The following is a 26,067-nucleotide window of genomic DNA, read 5'->3' as shown; positions in this document are numbered from 1 at the left end:
GCTAGTGTTGCACCATTGCCCTCTTAGTAGGGGTAATGAAATACAACCCATCCTGTGGCCCAGGCTCAGCCAGGCCAGGAGGTTGTGCCCCTTCCTGAGAAGTGTCTGAGCTAGGCTTTGACAGGCATCTCCTGGGAACCCCTTTGTGAGAGTACCCTGGTGGGTCTAAACCCAGAATTGGCAGAAGCAGCCTAGGTGCTGATCTAACTGCTCCAGAAGATGTAGGGAAGAAACTCTTCTGGGTAGCTGGGGTCAGGCTTGCATAGGGTGTCCAGATGTCCCAATTTTATAGGGACAGGCCCAATTTTGGGGGCTTTTTCTAATATAGGCACCTATTATCCCCACCCCCTGTCCTGATTTTTTTTTTTTTTTTACACTTGCTATCTGGTCACCCTAGACTTGCAGGAGTTCCAGGGTTTTGCCCACCCCTGTGGTTGCACCTGGCTAGCAGATGGCTGCTACTAGCCCTCATCACTGTGGGTCAGATGCTGCAGTGAAATCTCCTCTAGCGTGTTCTGGACACTTGCTGGCACATAGCTCAGTGACAGATTGGCTCCTGCCTCCCCCTCCTCCTCCCTCTCCCTCTCATTGCTGTTCTCCAGGAGTGAAATCAGAATCCCTGGCAGGATGAAGTCATGAGAGGTACCTAGAGGTATTTTTCGGTCTGGTATGGACCTGGGGAGCTGCATTGGCTTTGTGGGCTCTACACCAACAGAACCTGGGCCACATGGTGTCTAGGAGATGACTTGTCTCAATGTTCACTCTGGTATTAGACAGCTGTTACTCTCTGCTGCTGACGCTGTGTCAGAGGCAGAGTGCCAGACTGCCCATCAAGTGGGTGGGTTCAGAGTACCTGAGTGCAGGTTAGCTTCCAGAAACTAACTCTCCTCCTTCTTCATAAAGTCCATTGTTGGACTGTCTCCAGGGAATGGGACTTGCAGCCTGGTGAGGGCTGCAGAACAGAACTTCCCAGGTGTCCGCTGGATCTGCAATAGGTGATGGGGTCTGCTGGGGCCATGCAGCAGTGGCAGAGCCTTCCCAAAAGTGGTTGTGGCGGAGAGCCCCCTGCCCCCTCCTTGGCCCTGCCCTGCCCCTTCTGCCTCAGGCCTGGCCAAGCCAAAACAGGCTAGGAGCTGCGGACCCTTCACCTGCCTGGGGTGATAGGGCCAGGAGCAGCCCCCTGGCCCCACCCCGTGGGTCCTCAGGGCAGTTTGCTGGTTCCCACAGCTGCCTGCGCAGGTCTCCCTAACCTGGCTCCATCTGGGGCCCGGGCCTTGGAGCCACAGCCAGGCAGCTGTGGGGAGCTGTAGCGTAGATCCTCTACTTGCCCTAGGTGGAAGGTCTGGGGGGCGGGGACATGGGCCCTCCCACCCCAGGCAAGTGGAGGGTCCGTGGCGCCCCACGCAGCTCAGGCTCCCCAGCCAGATTCCAGTTGCTGGCCTGGCCTAGCAGGAGGCCTGTGGTGAAAAGTCCGCTTTCAAAAAGTGGGAGGGCCATGGCCCCCTGGTCCCCCGGTTCTGGCACCATTGGGGCTATGCTGGACCAGAGGTGGCTTTGCTTTCCTTGATTCAGGGGCTGGTTTGTACCTGAGGGCTGCTGCTGGCTGGTTCCAACAGCTGCAGACTGCTGATGTGTTAGAATACCCTGGCATACCTCGGGGTGTAGGTGCTGCTATCCTAGCTCTTGGCCATCTCAGGGTTCCTCCTGTGCAGGGAAATCTCGGGGCGGGGAGGAGTGTGAATCTGAGAATTGGGTCCTCTTTCTAGGACTCATGTTATGACTAAACAAAAGCCAGGAGGGAAGATAAGGCCAACATGTGCGCTGTACTGCGAGATGCCTGGTTCATATCACTAGTGTCCAGCTGCAGTATGGGGTCACATACAACCCAAGGGACTCCACTCTTTTCTGCCTAGGCAAATGCCATTTCCGTGTGTTCAGCCAGAGGCGATGCCTCTCTTGGTCCTGATTTGGTTATTTCTTAAATAACCAGCCTTCCCAATGTCCCCCCAGATGTCGATTTCTGTTGAGTGTTTCTCTTACTCTCTCTCAGGATTACGAGGTGCATGAATGCCTCAAGCAGCTGCTGATGTCCCTGCTGCGGGCTTACAGGTTCTCTCCCATCATCCCAGACCTGGGTTTACAGGTGAGTGGTAACTGAGAGTGCCTGAGAACAATGACTAGCCAAGGATTCATCCTTCCCTGGCTTCAGGTGTCCCAGCGCAGGGAGTGGTCTGGAGTCAGACAGGTTTCTGCACCAGAAGGGACCACTGTGCTCATCTAGGCTGACTTCCTGGATAACATGGGCCAGAGACCTGCCCCAAAATAACATCTAATGCAGGTCTTTCAGAAAAACAACTAAACCATTTCAGTGATGGTCCCTATTGTATTCCATTGAGGGTAATGCATATGTGCCTGGAGCCAGAACTTTTCAAAGTAGTAGTGTTTGTCAGTCCACGCATGCGCCTCTGTGTTGCCTTGGGCAAAACCACGAGGCAATAAAAGGCAGGGTGGACTGACTGCATCTTCAGTTTCTTCTTACCACTGCATGGTCTGAGTTGGAGTTTCTGCTGTCTTCTCGTCCTTGGTGACACATTTCCTGGAAAACTGTTTTTATTCTTTAGTTAGGAATTCAAATGTTTTGTGTAATAGTTTTGTTTTTCAAGGTTTCATAGGGCTAATAACTGGGGATGCTGCTCCACTGGTTTTAAGCCAAACAGTCCTCAATGCCCCCACCCCCCGCCTCTGCATCTGGGTACTGAATGAAGTCAGGATCTTCCATGGTTTTTGGTAGTAATTTTCTTTTGGGATGCTGCTTTGGTCTCTCCTACCAAACGATCCTCCCCACCCAGGTCTGGGTATTGGATTATGAGTAAGAGGCCATGATTCAAAGTCTGCGCTTCCTACCCTTGTTTGTTCTCCCTCAACGATGAGCACCAACACTGTCTGTACTGTTTGGTGGACGCCCAGACCATGGCCAGGTGCAGGTTCTGTGTCTCCTTCCCTGCCACACGCGGGAAGGCAGAGCCCTCCGTCTTAAGAAGCACCTCATGGAGGTTGCCACAGGACGGCAGTTGGATCCTGGGTGGGGAACAAGGCCCCCAACACCCTCTCTCTCCCCGGTCATACACTAGCCTGAACAATCCCTGAGTGCACTTCTTACCATGGAGCCCCAGTCCAACGTCGTTGGTACCAGTATTATGGACCCCGCAGTGGGACCTAGCCATGAATCATGGAAGCATGCACATAAGCATGGAAGTAAGTCTCCTTCCAGATCTAAGAGAGACACTGCCATCCATGAATTCTGGCCAAGAGGGAGCATCATGCTCCAAGGCCCAGAAGACTGACAAAAGACTGCATTGTTCGCCGTATCTGCCGGTACTGGTTATGGACCCACACACCCTGGCGTCGGTTCCAGTGCATTGCTGGTCTTGAGACAGGGCCTGTTACCAGCTCCAGTCCCATCCATAGACCTGGTACTGCTGACTCTGGGGAGACTTGGAGATGCTCCTGGACCTCATGAACTGTTCACCCTGGAAAGGATGACGTCTCTCCGTGCTCTGGTACTCTTATCTACCAAGGGAGCTTTGTCCCCTGCATCTGATCTGCCACCTTCTGGCAGTGTTCATGTAACACATCCCATTCTGTCGGCTCCATTGGCACTGCCATCGATGTGAGATTCTGGTTCTTCCTCTGAGTCTGAGGATCCAGACGTTACCCATGGCCTGCTGCTCCAGTTCCAAAAACATGACTATCAGATTGTTCCAAAGTGTAGCCTTTTATGTTGTTTAAAGTACATTTAGTAGTGATGATGTATGACATCACTGTGGGTTCTGTTCTGGTGGCTAAAATCTCAAGTTCAACAGAGTTACCTCTGCCACTTGTTTCAGATCTAGAGCTTCTAGGAATATATGAAGATCAAGGAAAGTAAACCATACAGTCACAAGAACAATGTCCAATATCTTCTATCAATTTTATTATAGTTACCGCAAAGTTATGACTCTCCAAGCATATATCTATCCTAAATATATCCATGCATAAATTATAGTGACAGTCATACTTACATCCTCCTTGACAGTGTTAGGGTGTGGTAGGTTTCTTATTGATTGTGCATCAGTAGAGGGATGGTTCCTGCTGGAGTTTTCCCATAGGGAGCTCAATTTTTCCCAATCTGGGCACCCTCTTTTATAATATGTATCTCATACCCTGCACATGTGTGTGAAAGTGTCAACCCTCTCTTTCCTTATTTATATTGTGTCCCCCTCATAATATTGTACCCCATTTTCTATAGGTTGTGTATAGTTCATTTTATTCTCATTAATACTGATGTACAACCTGTATCTAGTGGTTAAGGGAAAAATGTGCCTCTAGAGTGCTTTGTGATCTAAAATTAAACTTACGGCTAATTTTTCGCAATATCATCCCTTGGCACATCTATTCCTGTAATCTTATGGCATTGAATTACTCTTTTTGGTTACTTATGTCAGGCATAACTCCTAAGGCCTAAAATGGCTAAGCTAAAATCTTACAGGCCTCCTCCTGTGGGCCTTGCATTTCAGCCCTCCTTACTTAGATACCTAATACATATTTATCCCTTCTAACTACTGATCAATCTTATATTTCTATAATCCTAACATCACACGGCACATGATAAAATAAAATCATTGGCTACAGATGGCACTGTGACAATTCCCTCACTTACCTCAGCCTAGGAGCCACTGGTATCCGACTCCCTGATGTTGCAGTGGTGGTACCAGGATAACTCAAGTTGGCCATATTGGGGCTTTTGGCCCCAATATTTGCCTTCGGAACTGTCCTGTTCAGCATGGGAGAATTCTCCTGTATCACTTTAGAATCATAGAAGTTTAGGGTTGTAAGAGACCTCAGGAGGTCATCTAGTTCAACCTCTTGCTCAAAGTGGGACCAACACCAACTAAATTATCCCAGCCAGGGCTTTGTCAAGCCGGGCCTTAAAAACCTCTCAGGATGGAGATTCCACCACCTCCCTAGGTAACCCATTCCATCCTGTTCTTCATTGAGTAGAAGGGAGAGAAGGTGTTCCGCCTGCCAGGATGGGGGGCTCGTCCATGCTGTTGGCTGAATGTGCCTGTGGAGTGACCCAAGCATGGATATGGCCAGGAGCACAGTATCATGCTAAATTCCAAGTGTAATATTGCACTCCATATGTTTTATGGGAATAGGCTTATGAGTGTGAATATGATGTAACTGGAATACGCTTTATGCAAAAGTTCTCGTGTAAGGTATCATAACGAAGGTTATAAACTACTGAATATATTCCTCCTATTTGTATACATGTATCATTCTTGTATCTGAAGCTGGAAATGTGAAGTATAACTCTGAGGTCCTATTGTAATTATGCGAAGTGTGGGCCGTTAATGGTGATTTAGAATCTTGATGGCTCCCATTGACCCAGATAATTAGTTGTAAGTTGTTTGTTTACCTGAAAACCTTCCTGTGTATTTGTGGGGCAACCCAGGAAGAATGGAGACTTACTCTGTGACATGTGACTATGTCACATGATGCTGGAATCTGTCATAATCCTTGTACTTTTCCATTGATGAGGCGGGGACAAGCACAGACAAAAGATTTCCACCTTGTGCCAAAGCTATAAAAGGGAGTGAAGCAAGACAAAAGGGGCTGCCAGTCATGAGAGAACCCCTGCTTATGATCTGAGATGTCTGCTGGATCTAACAAAGACTGTACCAGTGGAAGGGATTAGGCCCATACTAGGAAGAAGTCTAGTCTGTGAAAGAAACTTAATGGAACATCTCTGAGGGTGAGATTACCTGTAATCAGTTTCTTAATGTATTAGGTTTAGACTTGCGTGTTTTGTTTTATTTTGCTTTGTGACTTACTTTGTCCTGGCTATTGTTGTTTGAAACCACTTAAATCCTACTTTTTGTACTTAATAAAATCACTTTTGTTTATTAGTAAACCCAGAGTAAGATATTAATACCTGGGGGAGCAAACAGCTGTGCATATCTCTCTATCAGTTTTCCAGAGGGCAGACAATTTATGAATTTACCGAGTATAAGCTTTACACAGAGTAAAATGGATTTATTTGTGGTTTGGATCCCATTGGGAGCTGGGTATCTGAGTGCTGGAGACAGGTAACCTGATGAGCTGTTTTTAGTTCAAGTCTGAAGCTTTGGGGGCATGTCCCAGACCCCGGGTCTGTGTTGCAGCAGGCTAGCATGTCTGACTCAACAAGATAGGGTTCTGGAGTCCCAAGCTGGCAGGGAAAACGGGGTCAGAGGTGATTCAACACATCAGATGACAGTCCCAGGGGGATCTCTTTGACCAAGCCCATCACGCCAAGCTAGTTTAGAGGAAGGCAGGTTGGTAGCTATGTCCATATTTCAGGCCATGGTTGATTCAGCAGACACATCTTCGTGCATTTTGGCAACTGGAATCATCATGAGGAGGGAATCCTGATTCCACTCCTCTGGTTTCCATAGGGAAGTGCAGAACATGATCAAAGATGTCCCTTTTGACGAGTTATACCTGTTCAATCAAAAGACGGATGACTCCTTGCACTCGCAGAAAGATTCTAGAGTCACCTTGTGATCATTAGTCATTTACACATCAGCATCAAAGTGAAAGCCGTTTTGCCCACTGCCACGCAACGTTACAGAACTCCCCAATTCTACCACCAACAGGCCTACAAACCTCCACAGAAACGCCCCAAGGTTCACAGACCCTGTCCACCTGTTCCGATAATGCAGTCCTCCATACAACACAGTCTGTATATAAACAGTATTTCTGATTATGACCAGAGACTCATCAACCACACTGCGCACATTGACCTTGCCAGTCACTCCTTTCGGGGGCAGTCTCAAACTCTTTCTGCCAGCATGGAGCGGGATTACAATGGACTGGTGAGTTCTGAATGTCTTTCGGTGCTGCTACACTATTAAGCTTCTGATGCTATGTCCCCCACCCCACTCCTGTTCCAAGGAACATTCTCGCGACAGTTTTCTTGCCCTAGAGGTGGACTCCCTCCTGAAAAGAGGAGTGGTGGAGCCAGTCACTACACCCTCCAAGGCACAGGGTTCTACTCCAACTATTTCTTCGTACCCAAGAAGACAAGAGGATGGAGACCAATCTTGGATCTCTGATGCCTCAGCCGATACATTTGGAAACCAAAGTTACACATGGTCATGCTTTCTGCAATCATTCCCTCACTAGAAAAAGGTATGTGGTATATGACTCTGGATTTGCAGGATGTACATGCAACCCACAGACAATTCCTGAGGTTCACGGTGGGTCCTCGGCACTTTCAATACAGAGGTCTCCCATTTGGACTTATCATTTCCTCATGAGTCTTCACAAAGGTTTTCTCTGTGGTAGCAGCTTACCTCTGACCACGAGGAATCCTTCTTCCTTTACCTAGACAATTGGCTGCTGACAGGGTGGTCCAGAACAGAAACTAGTGTCAGCATCCCAGCTTCTTCAAGTATTGGTTTTTATTGTATTCAGCTGAGGAGGATTAACAAGCAGTACGTAGGTAGGAGGAGGGTGTAAAGAAGATGATGGAACTGTGGAACGGAGGGCCACGTCACCGAAAGAGGCGTCTGTGGCAGAATCATGCACTAGGGCATAGAGAGAAGAAAAGGCAGGTACCAAACTCCACATGACCGCCTTACATATGTCTGTGATGGGGCACATCATGGAGCGCTGCAGCAGCTAATGCCTGCACTCTTGTGGAATGTGCCCCATCCCACCTTCTGGGGACTGTCCCGATAATTGATAGCAGAGCATAATGCACCCTGAGACCCACTTCGAGAGTCTCTAGGGGGAGATGGCCTGCTCTTCAGTTCTCTCTGCTATGGCAACAAATCTGAGACAATTCCAGAATGGCTTTGTCCTTTGCAGGTAAATGGCCAGGCCCTATGTACATCGAGGGAGTTGAGTTGTCATTCTGCACTGGAGGCGTGCAGTTTGGGGAAGAAAATGGGCAGGTGTATGGGTTGGTTGAGGTAGAAATGGGAAATGAGCTTTGGTAGGAACCTGGGATGCAGGTGAGACCTTGTCCTTATGGAATGTGGTGAAAGGAGGAGTTGCCAGCATAGCCTCCTAACCCTCCTTGCAGAGATAATGGCGATCAGAAAGACGACTTCCATAAAAAGAAGAGAGAGGGGGCAGGAGGCCAAAGGTTCAAAGGGAGAAGTTCATTAATGATGGGAGGACTAAACTGAGGAGCAACAGCCTGGATGGGTGGGTATTTGCATGCAAGGCCCTTCCAGAACCTGGCAGTTAAGTGGTGGGTGAAGACAGAATGTCTATCCATGGGAGGGTGGAAGGCACTAATGGCTGCTACATGCGTTTTGATGGAGAATGAGCCCCTAGGTCTTTAGAAAGAGCAGATAATCTAATAGCATGAGGATACCCATGGCCTCTGGGGCAAGACCTCTATGTTGGGGGCCAGGTAATGAAATGAGCCCATTTGGCCTGGTAGGATTGCCTTGTGGACTCCTTTCTGCTATTGGAGAGAATTTCTCAGACCGCCTGCGAGCATTTGTGTGTTAGCGGAGGCATCCATCCAAATGCCATGCTTTCAGGTGGAGCGCCCTCAGATCAGGGTGTCTGAGTCCACAGTTGTGTTGCGTGAGTAGTTGCAGGAATGTTGGGAGCAGGAGTGATGGATGCTTTGGCATGCGGAGAAGAGGAGGAAACCACAACTGGTGAGGCCAGTATGGGGTGATCAGGATGACCATCACCCCCTCCCATCTGAGATTGTGTGGCAGGGGCATAAATGGAAGGAAGGCATAGTTGATCTGGTCTGACCAGTTGATCATCAGAGTGTCCTCCTGTGAGTGGGTACTAAGTCCTCCCTTCAAACAATACTGAACGCACTTGGTATTGGTGTGAGATGCAAAGAGGTCCCTGACAGGTTCTCCAGTGGCTGAAGATGTCTGCAACTATCAGTTGTGTAACTCCCATTTGTGGTCAGTCGCAAAGTTCACGCTGAGAGCATCAGCAAGTACATTCTGGGTTCCTGGTAAGTAGGCTGCCGACAGGAAGATATGATGTGAAATGCACCATTTCCAGTGCTGGGGACCGTGCGCCTCCTTGCTTGTTTATGTAGTAAACTGCAGTGGTGTTGTCTGACATGAGAAAAACAGACAGCTGTTAAGGACACGTGGCATGCCTTATGTACCATACAAAGTTCCAGGATGTTGATGTGCACCCTGGTTTCCTGAGCATTCCAAGTGCCTTTCGTCATGTGGTATCCCATATGGGCGCCCCAGCCTTTGAGCGACGCATCCATTATAATTGTAATGCTTGGCGAGGATGGAAGAAAGGGCATTCTGGAGCAAACGTGGAATGAATTTGTCCACCATTGGAGAGAAGAGAGGACTTCACCCTCACAGTTCCACCAGGTGTCCATGGACTGGCACATGGGGGAGTAGACTCCCTGTAGCCAGAGCTGGAGACAGCGGAACCACAGATGAGTGAAGGGCATAACATATGTGCACACTGCCATCTGACCGAGGAGGGAAAGGCAAATTCTGGCTGATATCGAAGGGCTGGAGGTCACTAAGGTGAGCAGGTTCAGTAAGCTCAGGAATCTGCCTTTTGGCAGATAAGCACATGCAGAGGCTGCATCAATGCATGCTCCTTTGAATTCTAGGGATTGTGTAGGGTGCAAAGTCGATTTTTTTCGATGTGGATGCTCACTTCTAAGGAGGAGAATGGGAAGATACTTGTAACTGGGGTTTCTTCAAGATGTATGGTCCCTGCCTGTACTCCAGACCCACCCTCCTTCCCCTCCACTGCGGATCTGTAGATCCGTAGTGGAAAAAGAACCAAAGACACAAACCCATGAGGAGCAAGGAGCGTGAAGAGACTGACGGACATTGCTACTTTGAAAGCTCCAGTTCTGTGCGCATGCGCATTGCCCTCAGTGGAAAACAGATGGGGGCCATCCATGTCAAATAACATATTGTTAAATATTTGTTTCCCAAGTCACCCTGGAACCATCTCTCTGTTAAGCCAAATAGATTCAGAGAGCTCAGTCAGTCTCTTTAGTTGCTGACTTGAAACGTGGCAGCTCTTTGTTCCGGCTGTACTTGTATTGGTAACTGAACCCTTGTCGCTTCCCTGGGATACAGCTTTTCCTGTTGACTCTGTTCTATCTCTCTCCCCAGATCCACTACCTCCGGCTCACCATTGCAGTCCTGAAGCACGAGAAGTCCAGGAAATACCTTCTCAACAATGTCCTGTATCTTTTGCATTTACTCCCATTCCGACATACCCCCTAGAAGATGCAGTTAGTTTCCTCTCCCTGGGTGCCCTGTGTTCTGAGGGGAGTCATGCTGGGGGCCTCTTTAGCTGCAGGAATGGTTGGTACCATTCTCCATGGAATCTCACTGTTGAAGAAGGGAGGGGAGCTCTCCAGACTGTGCTGCATCCTGTTGGGGTCTTTCTCCTGTCCCATGCCCTGCTTCTCTCTGTCTATACAAACCCCACACTCCATATCCGTTGGCTGACTCCTGGAGTGAAACCACAGAGAATTCACCAAAACAGCTTTCACAGCAGTCAGCTTCCCCCTGGCACCCAGCCTGTCTGTTTCAGTGGGATCCCCCCAGTTTCTGAGCACCTCATGAAGATGGATTCAAGAGTTTGTTTGGAAAGGTGCCTAACCTCTAACCCCATCTTAGCGGTGGGGCTGCTTTTCCCTCCCCTGGGGCTCTTTGTATGGCTGACATGCTCCCAGCTGCCCTGCTGGGCTTCTCCCTTAACTCCCGCACAGCTTCGATGTGCTCCGCTCAGTGGTGTTCTTCTATATCAAGAGCCCCCTGCGTGTGGAGGAGGCTGGCCTGCAGGAGCTCATCCCCACCACCTGGTGGCCAAACCGCTTCACCAAAGAGGTGTGCAGCCACATGCCTCTTCTGGGAGTGGGAAAGATGCCTGGCCTGCCCGGTAGGGGTGGGTGTGCGTGTGTGTGCACGCCTGTGATCAGAGAGTGAAGGTCTAGCTGTGCTGCCAGCTGGCTAAGTAGGTGAAGCTGACTGCCTCGCCTGGTGTCTGGCTGAGACCTGAGGCAGGTGTGATGGTGGCAGGCCAGGGAGGGCATAGCTGTCTCCTGCTGGGGGGTGCCCCACTGCCTGGGACATGCTTGCACTTTGAGGCTGGGTTAGATACTCAGATACCCATGCCGACTGGGATGGGTTTTCAGCTGTGTCTGGCCAGGAGGTTGTGGCCGTTTTTCTTTGTGAGGACCTCTGTCCCCTCCAGACCAGACTGCTGCGGTGTGATGTTCAAGGGTGTGGAGTCAGAACGATGGGTTGTGGTGGGGAGAGTGAGGGAGAGTCACAGCACAGCCCCTACTGAGTGGCGTCCCCAGGCTGGTTCTTGCAGCACTGCAGTGGGGTGGAGACGCGGAAGGTGCGGTTTTGAGGGGGTAAAGGCAGTGGCTGGCTGCGGTCTCTGTGAGGTGTGGGAGGAGCTAACAGGTGGGTGGTGAAGGCTGGGGATGTTGGTGTGGTGGAGGCAGGCAGATGCCCCTGTACACTGCTGGGGAGGTGATGAGCCATGTTGGAGGCGGAGGTGAGTGGGGCGTGCAGGGCATGGTAGCGGTGAGAGGGCAGAGCAGTGAGTCGGGAAGGTTAGCGAGGGGCCAGAGCCGGCCAGGAGGAGGTGGCAGCACCAAGGAGCGATACCCTGGGTGTGGCAGAGTGTGAAGAGGAAGCGTCATGGTGTGGACATGGCCTGAATGCTGGGTCCAGTGAGTGGCGGAGTCAGCGAGTGACCTGGTTACGGTCCCAAGTGATGGGCAGGAGGGTGGTGGCTGGGGAGGAGGAAGTTTTGAGAGGAATGTCTAGCGCTGCCCACTAGCCCCTGCTGTCTCTGGGGCAAAGGGCAGTGAGTACCTTGCTGTGACCCTGTGCCAAGGAGCTGCACTGGTTGCTGACTGGCTTCTGTGTAAGTACTGGGAGTACTTAGCTCCCAGAGCTGCCTCTCTCTGCCTGGCATGCAGCTGCGATCGACAGAGGGGCTTGAGCAGGAGCTCCAGCAGGATGCTAGCAGGGCATTGTCTATGGAGGTTAAAATAGCTCACAATGACTGAGCTGCTGTCTGCTGTCCCCAGCTGCTGGGACAAGCTGGATGGGATGCTGTCTCCGGGGGTGAAGTGGCGTGGGCTTGGCTGAGTCTGATATGTGGATGATGTGTCAAAAGCACCCTGAGCTGGAGAGAGAGATTAACTAGTGCTGTGCACGGGGCACCAGGAGGTTGAGGCCGGTGCAGTGGGACATACCGAGGCCAGGGAGTGGAGGGATGCATTGAAAAACTCCCTGATAGCTCGTTATTTTGTTCCCAGGCGGGGCAAGGAAGCAAAGCAGCCTTCAAGCTGTAGCTCCAGTGACAGGAAGAGGGGAGGGAGAGAGCAGGAGCTGAGCCCTGGAGCCTTCAGTGGAGGGGGGCAGCTGGGGCTCCCAGGAGACAGCTCTCAGTAGAGTTTAGGGGCTCCCCTCCTTGCTCCCCACTGTGGTTGGTTTTAGGGGTGGGGGTGGGGTGGCTTGAGGGACTAATTGGTTTGGGAGAAGGGAGAACTGCTTTTGGGAAGGTGTGTGTCAGGGACTGGGGTTGAACTGAGGGATCCTGTATTGTGAGGGGGGTCCTGGGGGAGGGGTTGGGTTCGGGGCTGTTCCTGGGAGTGGGTGCAGGGAGAGATGAGGCTGGGGGCTCCTGGGGAAGGAATGGTGTTCCGTGGGCACAGGTGGGCTTGGGAGAGAGACAGAGCTGGGTCACTCTGGGGGACAAGGCACTAAAATCAGGGCTCTAACAAGGCAGCTGCTGCTTCCTTCTCCAAGCCCAGTGGGACTCAGCAGCAATGAGCTGGGGGGCTGACAGCTGCTTGTTGGCTCCTAGTTCAGTGTCTGAAGAATGCTGGAGAGGACTGCAGAGGGTGGCAGCCCTGTTCCTTTGCTGACTTCTTGACACTGGGGTGCAGTACACTGGCTGGGTAGGCAGGGGAACCCCCAGGCTGTGCTCACATGAGAACTGGCAGATCTGTGCTGCATCCTCTGTGTGCCAAGGGCTCCCAGCCACTCCTCCACCATCCGTCATGGTCTGACCTGGGTTGCATGCTGCTGTGGGGTTGGGGCAAGTATACCTTACAGGAGGGTAAGGGGAAGGGCTTCCCTCCCAAGTTGCTGTTGTAATTCTGCGGGGTTGTCTAGTTGCTCTCCACCCCTCAAAGGTTTGGCACTGTGGCTCTGGGCAAGGTGGCTCCTTCCTGGCTCCCGCATCTGCTGGGGACCTGTGACACTCCAGGGAGGGCTCCCAGCTTGGCTGCCAGCTGCCAGGCCACTGACTGTCCCTGGGGGGGAAGTGCCGCTGTCCCTCTGTGGTGCTGGGCTTGATGTGCTGGTCCTGGCTGGGGTTAATTGTCAACCACCTCCTCACCCCAGGGCAAGGAGAGCAAGGAGGTGAAGGAGGAGAGTGCCGAGGAGAGGCTGCGCCGACGGGCATATGACAGAGGCTGCCAGCGGCTCAAAAAACGCATTGAAGGTCTGTGAGGGGGTCACTGCTGGGGGACCAGCGCCTTGTAGAGCCGTGTGGCGAAATGCACTCACACCATCACAGGACGGGCATCTGAGCTGCCTCCAAGTGCCCTTGGCAGCCAGGAGCCAGCTGTGGGCCCATGCATGCCGAGCTGGTCAGTGTTCCCATGGCCATGCAGTGGGAGCCAGGGGCCAGGCTGAGAGGGCTCAGCAGCCATGGATAGTGCCGTGCTGGCCTGAGCATGCCTTCTTGACTGCTGGGGAGCAGTCTCAGGCAGTCTCTGCCCATGGCATGGGGGTGAATGGGCTCTGAGCTCTCAGGGCACTTCCTCTGGTGGCTGACTTGTGTGTCCCTCTCTTAGTGGTGGAAGAACTCCAGGTTCAGATCCTGAAGCTGCTTCTGAACAACAAAGATCGAGGAGGGGTAAGTAGAACGGAAACACCTTGTGGGCCCCTCTAATGCGGGATCCATGGACTGCGAGGCTTTCAAGGCAGAGCTGCTCAGGCTTTCCTCTCCCGGGGCTACCTCTGCCATATAATAGCAAGCACCCTCAGTTTTGTATGCGGAGAGGGCAGCGCTCCATGTTGATCTGTGCAGGCAGGCTGCATTGCTCCCTGAGCCCTGGACTCTGTGTTAAGAGGGAGGGGAGGATCTCTGAACTGCATTTTCTCATGCTGTGAATCACCTGCTTTGGCCCTTGGTGTCCAACACAGAAACTAGAGCTCTTCCCTCGCTCTGAATTTCCTTCCTCTTTGGGATTCTAGTCAGGGCCGGCTTTAGGAAGTGCGGGGCCCAATTCGAACATTTTCGGTGGGGCCCTGGCAGGGATAGAATCATAGATTATTAGGGTTGGAAGAGACCTCAGGAGATCATCCAGTCCAACCCCCTGCTCAAAGCAGGACCAATCCCCAAATCCCTAAATGGCCCCCTCAAGGACTGAACTCACAACCCTGGGTTTAGCAGGCCAATGCTCAAACCACTGAGCTATCCCTTTCATTTCTTTCATGTATTATTTACTTTCCATAACTATATAAATAATAAAATTATAACTTATATACATTGAATCATATATGCCATTGATTGGTTATTAATGACTGCTGTTTCACATGTGTGGGTCCCAGCTGCTTCCTGCCCACCTCATTGAAGCAGGTGTGCAGGGTTACTGTCCTGGAACTGCAGTGCAGCAGTGACATGGGGCTGGCTGGAGGCAGGGCAAGGGGTGCGGGGCTGGTTGGAGATAGGGGGTGTGTGGGGCGGGCTGGCTTCAGGCAGGACCGCGGGGGGATGCAGCAGGGGTTGGCAGGGCTGGAGACAGAGGCAGAGACTGGCTGGCTTCAGGCAGAGGGGTGCAGCAGGGGTTGGCTGGAGACAGGGCAGGGTGTGCAGGGCTGGTGCAGGCAGCAGTGTGTGTGGGGCTGGCTGGCTTTGGGCAGGGCCACAGGTGTGTGGCAGGGGTTGACTGGAGACACGGCAGGGGGTTTGACAGGGACTGGCTGTGGGCACGGGGTGCAGAGCTGGCTGCAGGCAGAGGGAGTGGGGCTGGTGTGGGCAAGGCAGAAGGTGCAGCAGAGGCAGCTGGAGCCCCAGCCCCTTAAATAGCCCCCAAGCTCCCTGCTATCCCAGGGCTTTGGGGGCTATTTAAAGGGCCCAGGGCTCCCCAGCTTCTGGACCTTTTAAATAGCCGCGGGAGCCCTGGGGAATGCATGGGGGTGGCGGGGCTCTGGCGGCTATTTAAAGGACCAGGATGGCAGAGGCAGGCAGCTGGAGCCCTGACCTTTTAAATAGCCCCTGGAGCCCCTCACTACCCCAGGCCTCTGGAGGCTATTTAAAGGCCTGGAGCTCCAGCCGGGAGAGCAGGGCCTCGGGGCTTGCCACGCTCTGGCTGGAGCTCCAGCCGGGAGAACGGTGCCTCGGGGTTTGCCGCGCTCCGGCCGGGGCTCCAGCCGGGAGAGCGGGGCTTGCCGCGCTCCCGCCTGCGCTTCGCGCAAGGGAGTGGGACCACGGAAGACCCCTGAGCAGATCGCAGCCAGGAACCCGGGGTAAGTTTAAAAAAAAAAAAAAAGTCTAAGGCGCGGGGCCCTCATAGGCGCGGGGCCCGATTCCTGGGAATCGGGCAAATTGGCCTAAAGCCGGCCCTGATTCTAGTGAAATGTTAACCCACAGCCCATGGGTATGTGGCCTCTAAAAGCCCCTGTGCATGTGCATTGCATACTGTGTTCACACTAACTGGCCACACTGGCAAATCCCAGCAGGGTCCTACTGACTATCCCACACTCCCATCAGGAGGCACTGATGATATTGGCAGGAAGGTGGGGTGGGTACTGGCCCTGCTAAGCCTAGCTCCCAGGTTTCTTAGTGGCACTTGTTAAATTGCTGTCCAAATGGCAACAGAACATAGCTGTCCATAGGTCACTGGCTCCGTGGGGAGGGACCAAGTGTTGTTCTCAGGGCATTGCTATGCATGCCAGTGGTGCAGGATGCATGTCTGCAGTGGGAATAGCTTGGTCTGCCTTGGTGCAGGCCAGAAGGGGAGCTGGGAGGGAGAAGTGGAGTGCACTGGACATGCAGACTAGCACGAGAAGACTTAAAAGGTTTCCAAAGATGAAACTGGTCCTTGTGCAGAGGGTTGTGCCAAGGCCTGTGTGGCACTTGATTCCCAAAGGGCTTCTGGGGGTGAATTTTGGGCCAGGTGAGCAGAGCAGTCCCAAAGCAGAGAGGAGAGCACGGGTTTCTCACAGCTGGGTAAGCACCACTCCTGTTCTTTCTTCTATCAGGGGGAAGCCTCCAGATATATCTTCCTGAACAAATTCCGCAAGTTCCTTCAGGAAAATGCCAGCAACCGAGGGGTAAGTCGTGGTGCCAGCACTGCTGGGATGGGCCATTGTTCTTCTCTAGTGCCTCCCAACTGGGCAGCCGAGCCCTGCAGCAATGTGAGGTGGCTGCATTGGGCCCTCTTGGCACCGGAAAGGATTGGCGCAGGCACTGTCCAGGGGATAGAACCCAAGAGACTCAGCTCTTCCCCCTGTAGCTGCCAAGCGTGCTGTCCTCCGGAACGTCGCTTGCGCACGCAGCATGCACTGGGGAGGGACGGGTGCTGGGGTTGAGGCAGGCAGTGGGGAGGGAGAAGCCAAATGTTTTAACCCCTCTCCCAGCCAAGGTTCTCATCCCTTTAGGACCCCATCGCTAGCCCCTCACAAAGAGAATCTGACCCTACCTTCACCCAGGCACTGAGAGCAACATGCCGTTAGGGGCATGTTGGGTCTATTGAGGAGGTGCTGTTGGAAGAGGGGAGGGATAGTTCAGTGGTTTGAGCACTGGCCTGCTAAACCCAGGGTTGTGAGTTCAATCCTTGAGGGAGACATTTAGGGATCTGTGGTAAAAATCTGTCTGGGGATTGGTCCTGCTTTGAGCAGGGGGTTGGACTAGATGACCTCCTGAGGTCCCTTCCAACCCTGATATTCTATGAAGGCAGACAGCATGGTGATAGCTGGCAGTGCTCACAGCTCTCCAGTGATGCTGCCGCTGTCCTCACCTTCCCAGGCCAGACCCACTCATGGGTAGTGAAGGGAATTGTGCCGCTGTCAATGATACAAAGCTGACTAGTTCCTGTAAGAGGCTGTTTGTGATACCCTCAAAGGCTCAGCACCCAGGAGGGATTGTTATCTTGGGGGACAGCCTGTGTCTGCCCCAACCTTCCCCTCCGATTTCATGGCTGCACTGGCCCCAGTGCAGTCCCACTACAGTAGTTGTGGGGAATACTAGTGTAGGTGGAGCACTGGTGCTTAACCCTGGTCAGAGCATCTCTGGGGACAAGATGTCAGTGACTGGGCAGGGTTAGTGTTTTCTTGCTGCTGCTGCCACCAGTGGTGGAGCTGCTCCACAGCTAGTGCAGTGATGGGAGATTTGGGAGAAAGCCAGGGAACCCCAGCTGGCAGCCTGCTTCACTTGCTGCTGTTGAAGGTCTTTGTGATGCTGTGGTCACAGCTAGCTCTGTGCTAGGTATTTGTGCTCTTCCCCACTGCATGGTTACGTTATTTAGAAGCTTACCTTCTCTGCCACTGAGAGTGCCCAGCTGGCGTTCAAACGTTTGTCTGCTAGCATGCCTTCAGGCCAGCGGGCTGGCCCAGCACGCGAATTTGTAATGCCACCTGGCGATGCCATGGGGAGGTGCACTGTGCCATGGAGAGGGGCACTTCTGGGGAGGCGCTGTGTGCTGGGGCTGGGCTCTGCGGCCAATGCTCCATGCAGTCTGCAAGACAGTGGAGTGTACAGAGTGGGGCTGGGAGCAGAAAGTCCAAGCAGTGCTGCTGCTGTGACTGCCAAGTGTGACTCTCCTTCACTGTCTGCTCTGCTGCCCCCTCCAGAACCTGACTGTACTGTGCCCGCCAGAATACATGGTCTGCTTCCTGCATCGACTCATCTCCACCTTGCGCTGCTACTGGGATGGGCACAAGGCCAAGGCTCCTGCAGCCCTGAGCAGTGAGGGTAAGGCCTCTGTATGCTCCAGCAATCAGCAGTGGCCCGGCATTGTCATGGAGGCCCTGGTACACTGGGGTGGGAACGGGATGGGGCCTGGCTGCTGTTTTCCAGGAGGTTGGACACTTGAGCTCCATTCAGGAGCAGTGACCTTTCATGACCCTGCAGCCTGGGAACCTTTACACTTGGGCAGTGGTTCAAGTAGAAATCATTTCTTGCTGGTACGCTGCACTTACAGGAGGGACACAAAAGCGGGGGAGGGGCATGTGACTTCCCCCATGACTCCTCCCTGCCCCACGCCCAGACCAGGGGCCCTGTGCTCTCCCCATCCTCTCCCCATGATCCACATCCATCCCACATTACTTGGGGGGGCTCTGTCGTCCTCCCGCTGCACTGGAGACTTCTGCTGTACAGACCCCAGTCAGGAGGACTCAGGAGATGCAGCTGTGTGGAAGGGCTGGGGGCAGTACAGCCGCGCCGGAGGAGCTGCCAGTGTTCTCCTTTCACCGCTGTGGTTCCTGGGGGATCAGGGCTTTCCGGAACAGCAGTACCGAAAGGAGCAGAAGAGTGTGGGGCTGCTGGGCAGCCCCCCACCGGTAGCTTCTCTGGCATGGCTGCTGTACTGCCCCCAGCCTTTTCATGCAGCTGTTTCTCCTGAGTTGTCCTGCCTGGGGTCTGTACAGCAGCCCTGCCGAAGAACGGGGCTGGGAGGGGGTAGGGCTGGTGGCGGTACAGCCATATGGGAGGAGCTGCCGACGTTCTGTTCCTTTTCCTGCTGTGGTTCCCAGCGGGGATGGGAGCAGAACGCTGGTAGCTCCTCCGGCAGCTGTACCGCCCCCCAGCCCTGTCCTCTGGCGGGGCTGCTATACAGGAGGAGGAGATGCAGCTCTGTGGAAGGGCAGGGGGTGGGGCTGGGGGTGGTTTCCTCCTCTGTCTTTCTGGTATGCAGTACCAGCTATAAATATCTTACCGGTACGGCATAATGAACCATACCACTGCACTTGGGGCTTGGCAGCACCTGGGAGGTGACTGGCATCGCTAATGCGGGATAGTGCTGCAGCCAGGTAACTCCACTGTGTGCACACACACTTTCGGAATGGTCCTTCTGAGGACATGCCTCCGAAGCTCTGCCGCTCAGGTTTCTCACACAGACCAGTCCTCCGAGGGGAGTGGATGGGCTTGTCAGAGCCCTGAAGTGCAGGATGAACAGCACTATCTGGCCAGTGGGGCCTGTGCTAGCTGCTCTTACGCGTCTATATCAGCATCATCTATTCCAGGGGTCTCAAACAGGTTATTTTCTGCGGCCCACAAGCTCCTCACGGCCCCCCCGCCCTTCCCCAGCATTTTACCTAGAGTGGCTCCAACCTGATGTGCACGGGGGGGCAGGGCAGGCTCGCTGCCTGCCTGCCTGCCCTGCCCCCGTGCTGCTCCGAGAAGTGGACAGAACCTGGGGGAGGAGAGGCACAGGAGTGTTTATTGATGTTGCTTCAGGCACAGCCCCCAGCAGCTCCCATTGGCCGCAGTTCCCCGTTTTTGGCCAATGGGAGATGCTGGGGGCGGTGCCTGAAGCAACAGCAACACACACACACACACACACCCCTGCTCTTCTCCTCCCCTACTTTCCAACTGCTTCTCGGAGCTGCGCGGGGGCAGGGCAGGGAGCCTTCCCTGCCTCCGGTGCATTCCAGGCCAGAGCCCGCCTCCCGAACCCCTCCTGTAGTCGAACCTCCTGGCCTGAGCCCCTTGCCGCACCCTACACCTGACCCCCTGCCCTGAACCCCTTGCCGCACCTCTCCTGCACCCTAACCCACTGCCCAGAACCCCCCGACGCACCCCTTCTGCACCCTGATCCCCTGCCCTGACTCCCTGCCACATCCCTCACCCCTCCTGCACCCCAACCCACTACCCTGAGCTGCTTGCCAAACCTCTCCTGCACCCCAATCTCCTGCTGTGACCCCCTGCCTCACCGCTCCTGCACCCCACACCCAACTTCCTACCCTGAGTCCCCTGCCGCACCCCTCCTGCGCCCTGACCCCCTGCCACATCCCTCACCCCTCCTGCACCCCACACCCCAACCCACTGCCCAGAGCCCCCTGCTGAATGCCTCCTGCACCCTGATCCCCTGCCCTGACCCCTTGCTGGACCCCTCACCCCTCCTGCACCCCAACCCACTGCCCTGAGTCCCCTGCCGCACCTCGCTTGCACCCCAATCCCCTGCTGTGACCCCCTGCCGCACCCCTCACCCCTCCTGCACCCCACACCCCAACTCCCTACCCTGAGCCCCCTGCTGCACCCCTTGTGCACTCTGACCCCCTGCCACACCCCTCATCCCTCCTGCACCCCACACCCCTTTTGCACCCCCTGGGGGCAGGGAGGGGGCAGAGTTAGGGTCGGAATTTTGGGGAAGGGGTTGGAATGGGGGCAGGGCAGGAGTGGGGCCTCATGGAAGGGGTGGAGTGGGGGCGGGGCTGAGGGCGGGGCGGGGAGGTGTCTGTGATGCGGCACTCGGGCCAATGTACTAGTCCTCATGTGTCCCTCCTGGTCATTTTGAGTTTGAGACCCCTGATCTATTCCCTCTCAGTCCTGGCTTGCCACCCCTGCTATTCCAGCCTTAGCCCCGCCTCCCAGCTCTGTCCAGCCTGGAATTGGTCAGGAGCACCCCACTGTGTGGCTCGGTGGTTGGAGTGTGTTGCTAGGAACTGGGTGGAGACCTGCCCCGCTCATAGAATGAGTAGGCTGTCGAGGACAAGGCAGCTGTGGGGGAGCAGTGTGTGGCCTGTCTCTGTGCTTGTGTGGGGTGTGCTCCACTCTGGAAACCACCTCTGCCAGAGTGGATTTGTGACACATCTTCAGGACTGTCTGGCTCCCCAGGCTGGGCCCAGTGCTTAGTGCTCTCTGTCTCTTTGAGTTAGCTGGGCCACAGCCTGGGACGCTCGCCATAAATCTCTCTGTTCCTTTCCCACCAGAGGCATATGTTCCTCCTCAGCTCTTCTATAACGGGAAGGTGGATTACTTTGACATGCAGCGGCTCGGTGGACTCCTGTCTCATCTCAAGAAAACTCTGAAAGGTGAGTGCTGGATCAGATTGCTTCGCTTTACTGGCATGGTGTGGAGTCCTACCCTTCAGAGACCTTGGTCTAAATCGAGGGGAAGGGAAAGGAGGAGATTGAGGGCAATACAGTCTGTGGTAGCTTAGGCAGTAATGGGCATCTCCTTGTCCTTTAACTGCAGTGTTGGTTTCTGGGCACGTGGGGAGGGAAGGGCTGGTGTTCTGACTACAAGGAGAGGGCTGTCCATTGCCCAGATTATCATCAATAATAATGCAGAAAAGGCAGACGTGTTCAATAAATATTTCTGATCTGTATTTGGGGAAACAACAGATGATGCAGTCTCATCATATCGCGCTGAGAACACTTTCTATTCCATTGGTATCTTGGGAGGATGTTAAATAGATCCCGGGATGCGTAAACAGACATTTGTAAATCAGCAGGTCTAAATAACTTGCATCCAAGAGTTTAAAAGAGCTGGGTGAGGACCTTGCTGGACCATTAATATTGATTTTCAGTAAGTCTTGGAGCACTGGGGAAGTTCTAGAAGAGTGAAAGAAAGCTAATGTGCCAATTATCAAAAAGGATAAATGGAATGACCTGACTAATTGTGGGCCTGTCAGTCTGACATCAATCCCTGGCAAGAGAATGGAGCAGCAGATACAGGACTCAATTAATAAAGAATTAAAGGAGGGTAATATAATTAATGCAAATCAATGTGGGTTTAAGAAACTTAAAATATCTCTCTTTGAGATTACGAGTTTGATAAATTTACTAGTGTTGATATAATATATGTGGACTTCAGTAAGATGTTTGACTTGGTACCATAAGTCATTCTAATAAAAATTTAGAATGATATAAAATTAACATAGTACACCTTAATGGATTAAAAACTAGCTAACTGATAGGTCTCAAAATGTAACTGCATATGGGGTATCATCATTGAGCTAGTGTGTTTCCAGTGGGGTCCTACGAGGGTCTGTTCTTGGCCCTACGCTATTTAACATTTTTATCAATGACATGGAAGAAGACACAAAATCATTACTAATACTTTTGTACATAACACAAAAATTGCGGGAGTGGTAAATAATGAAGCGAACAGGTCACCGATACAGAGCAGCCTGGATTGCTTGATAAACTGGGCTCAGGCAAACAAGATGTGTTTTAATATGGCTCAATCTAAATGTATGTTTCTGGGAACAAAGAATGTAGGCTGTATTGTACAGGCTGGGGGACACTCTTCTGGGAAGCAGTGACTCTGAAAAATCTTTGGTGGTCGTGGTGGATAATCAGGTGAACAAGCGCTCCTAGTCTGACTGTGGCCAAAAGATCTAATGAGATTCTGGGATGCATAAATGGCAATTTCAGTAGGAATAGAGAGGTTATTTTACCACTGGATTTGGCACTGGTGCAACCACTGCTGGAATCCTGTGTCCAGTTCTGGTGTCCACAATTCAAGAAGGATGTGGATAAATTGGAGAGGGGTCAGAGAAGAGTCACAAGAATGATGAAAGGATTGGAAAACCTGCCTTATAGTGAGAGATGCAAGGAGCTCAATCTATTTAACTTAACAGAGAGAAGGTTAAAGGTTGACTTGACCACAGTCTATCAGTACTTACATGAAGAACAAATATTTAACAATGGGCTCTGCAGTCTAGCGGAGAAAGGTCTAACACAATCCAATGGCTGGAAGCTGAAGTTAGACAAATCCAGACTGGAAATCAGGCCTACATTTTTAACAGTGAGGATAATTGACTGTTGGAACAACTTACCCAGGGGCATGGTGGATGCTCCATCATCTCTAACAATTTTTAACTCTGGATTGGCTGTTTCTCTAATAACTCTGCTGCAGGAATGCTTGTGGGGCAGGTCTCTGGCCTGTGCTCTACCAGGGGTCAGACTAGATGAGCACAATGGTCCCTAGTGGCCTGGGAATCTAGGCACCTAGAAGGAGTCTGCAGTGTCATTTGGCCCTAGCTACCTTGCATGCTTCCCTTTCCTACTGTGTTATTTTAAATGGTGCCCTTCCTTGTAAGGGGTTAATGTGAGGATTGATTGTTAGAGAGGTTTGGGGGCAGGGAGAGGGGGGACAACGATAGCCCCATGGAGGGGGCCATGCCCAGGTTGGAGGGACTAGTGGCTAACAGACTGAAAGATGGAAGGGAGTGGGTGCCTTTAAGGTGCAGGGAGAACCTGAAGGAGAGGTGAGGGAGACTCTGGGGAAGGGAAGATGGAGGGGCCTGGGGGACTCAAAGGGGAGAGCAGGGGATTCCAGGATTGGGGAGGAGGGGAAGGGCAGTGGAGGGAGGAAGGGCTTGCTGGGGGATGTCTGGGCTCTGGCCCCATTGCAATGATGCCTGAGCACCCCCAGCACTTACCCTGTCAGCACGAGGGAGCTTACCATGCCAAGGGACAGTTCACTTCATGCTCAGCAATGGTGGGCCTTACTGTGAAACCTGGGCAGCAACGGAGGGACCTGGACCCACAGCGTGGCCTACATGCCTGCCAATCTGGCAGTACTATTGCCTTGGTTTAACTTTCTGGCTTTCCCACGTCTGTTTGTGCACTATGAGGCACAGGTGCCACCCGGGGAGCTGGAATGGAGGCGCTGGGATCATAGAATCATAGAATATCAGGGTCGGACGGGACCTCAGGAGGTCATCTAGTCCAACCCCTTGCTCAAAGTAGGACCAATCCCCAGGTAGATTTTTGCCCCATAATCCTTGAGGGGGCCATTTAGGGATGAACTCACAACCCTGGGTTTAGCAGGCCAATGCTCAAACCACTGAGCTATCCCTTCCCCCCCAAATCTCACTGTGCAGGCTGCGCTGCAGTAATGGACAGGATCTTCCCCAGGTTAGATGGGGCAGAACAGTGCCATGGTGTGTGCCCCGGCTGAGGGCACTGCTCCATCTCCCAGGAGTGCCCCTTCTGCTTGCTCTACAGCCTCCCGACCCTGCCTCATTCCTCCAGCCTGGGCACGCCTGGTCCCTGGAGCCTGCCCATGGCCTCTCACGGGGGTGCCGCAGTGGGCAGAACTGGGGCTGTCTCCAGTTCTGCAGATTTGCTATTGACATGGTGGGGTTGTGCCAGGGATGTGTGATGGCAGCACCAACCCTGCTTCTGGTGTAGCAGACTTGTACTGTGGTAGCCCAGCTAGGGAGTAGTGGAGAGGAGCGTAGGCTCACGTGAAATGGCAGAGTTGGGGAGACCAAAGGGACCAGAAGCTGTGACTTCACTGGGACAGCATCAGTGTCTCCCCGCCGCACCCTCTGGGGCTGGCCATGTGCCATTTTGCACTCCAAGGGTGCGGGTCCATAGCGAACCCTGATCCCATGGCTCCTTTCACACAGATGACCTGACTTTGAAAGCAAATATCCTGATTGACCCTGCGGAGCTGCAGGCTGTGACCATGGACGACCTAGATGAGGATGAGGAGTCTGCAACGTCCACAGCCCAGGTGGGCCCCGTAGGCCTATGCCTCCAGCAGTGGCTAGAGAAGCCACATGATGGGGAAGAAAGGGGACTTGGCCCTACTGCTCCAGTCCCTGCCGAGTGAGCCTGGTGGCTTCTGGTGTCCAGTGTTCAAGTACTGCTGCCATCAGAGAAGTACCTGTAAAAGCATTTCCATCTCAGCACAGCTCTGCTCCCTGTGTGGCTGGAGCAGGGTGCTGCATCCTGTTGGTCCTGCACAGCCAACCCAGCTGTGGCAGGGAGGGAGGGAGCAAGCTGGGGTCTGTCACGTTAGCCTTGGGAAGCCAGGGAAGCTCTGGGCTGGCATAGTTGCGACCCTTGGAGATGAAGGGCTTGGAGTTAGTAGTCAGCCTAACAAATAGAACTGCTTGCATTTCTGACCTTCTATGTCTCAGCGCCCAGTTGCAGCACTGGCCATTGGTGGTGCCCTTGCCAGGCCCAGTTGGCTCAGCTCACCCACCCTGGGCCGTGCCAACCGCTTCCTCAGTACAGCCGCCGTCAGCCTGATGAACCCACGGCGGTCCCTGGGCACCCTGGAGAAGATGAAAGCACGCACGCTGAGTGTGGAGCAGCGGACAGAGGATGACAGTGAGTAGTTCCCACTGCTTGCTTGCCAAGGTGTCAGGTAGGGATAGAGGAAGAAGGCAAAGGAAAAGGCCCAGCCAGTCACTGGGAATGGATCAGCCCTGAGTCAGCTGAGAAAGGATGGCAGCAATTGCTCGCTGACTGACTGAGGAGTTGTCGCTCAGCTGGTGAGCTCAGTGTGTGATGCTCAAAGCCTGGAGGTGCTGGGGGCTGGCAATATTCTGGGCATAGCCCTGCTTGCAGGAGCTGCTGGAGAGCTGGGATGAGCCCGTGCGCTGTCATGGCAGCGCTGGTCCTGGCGCGGGCAGCCTGGGCTGGTGAAGTCTCTCCTGAAGCAGGTTATCAAAGCGCCTGCATTTTTCTTTAAAAACTATCTGGTTGCCTACCCAAAGGCAAGGAGGCGAGCCCGGTGGCTGAGGACTCAGCCCCGGCTGCTGCAGTGCAGGAGCAGGCCAGGTAGTGGGGCTCGGGGCTCACATGGAGGCAGGTTAGAGCCCAGGTGGTGGAACCCAAATCTGTAGTAAGAGGCACTCAGCACTGCAGATTAATGGCACGTAACGCAGACCTTGGGGCTGAGTTCCTGGCCCTGCCAACCCTTGACGATCTTGGCCTCACTCTGATTTTGGCAGAAGCTGTTGGGTTTGGCTCATTTGCCTGGCAGTGCTTGGAATGCCCCAGTTGTGCCGAGCCCTTTCCCAGCATGCAGAGGGAAGAGTTGGAGGCTCACACCATTCTGCTCAATGTGTGTTTGCCAGGCACTTCCCTCCTTGGCCTGGGAAGGATAAGGGCTGTGTGCGGGGCCAGACTGCAGTAGCACGTCAGACAGGAGCACTGCTCACACTCTGAGAGCCAGCTTGACCCCTTTGTGTGAGGCCCCCAGGCCTGTAGAGAGGGAACGAGGGCTGGGGTAAGGCATGGAGTGGGAGGGAGCTGTGCTGTGGACATGGTCCCTGAA

The 26,067-nt window shown here is 53.5% G+C and overlaps 1 protein-coding gene across 7 annotated transcripts in view; it reads left to right on the top strand.

Moving 5' to 3' along the window:
- The window catches only part of RNF123 (ring finger protein 123), a 144,752-nt gene that overhangs the window by 37,877 nt on the left and 80,808 nt on the right, over positions 1-26,067 (top strand). For all 7 annotated transcript variants that reach the window (XM_050959986.1, XM_050959987.1, XM_050959988.1 and 4 more), the window contains 10 exons: positions 2,051-2,143; positions 10,170-10,243; positions 10,775-10,892; positions 13,437-13,536; positions 13,892-13,953; positions 16,305-16,376; positions 17,895-18,015; positions 20,973-21,074; positions 24,407-24,513; positions 24,923-25,115. In XM_050959986.1, the coding sequence (XP_050815943.1) occupies positions 2,051-2,143; positions 10,170-10,243; positions 10,775-10,892; positions 13,437-13,536; positions 13,892-13,953; positions 16,305-16,376; positions 17,895-18,015; positions 20,973-21,074; positions 24,407-24,513; positions 24,923-25,115 (1,042 nt within the window). The remainder of the gene's footprint in view (positions 1-2,050; positions 2,144-10,169; positions 10,244-10,774; positions 10,893-13,436; positions 13,537-13,891; positions 13,954-16,304; positions 16,377-17,894; positions 18,016-20,972; positions 21,075-24,406; positions 24,514-24,922; positions 25,116-26,067) is intronic.

The sequence above is a fragment of the Gopherus flavomarginatus genome, chromosome 6 (assembly GCF_025201925.1).
Source record: "Gopherus flavomarginatus isolate rGopFla2 chromosome 6, rGopFla2.mat.asm, whole genome shotgun sequence".
NCBI lineage: Eukaryota > Metazoa > Chordata > Testudines > Testudinidae > Gopherus > Gopherus flavomarginatus.
Note: the sequence above shows the minus strand (reverse complement) of the source record. Positions and strands in the feature narration are given on the sequence as shown.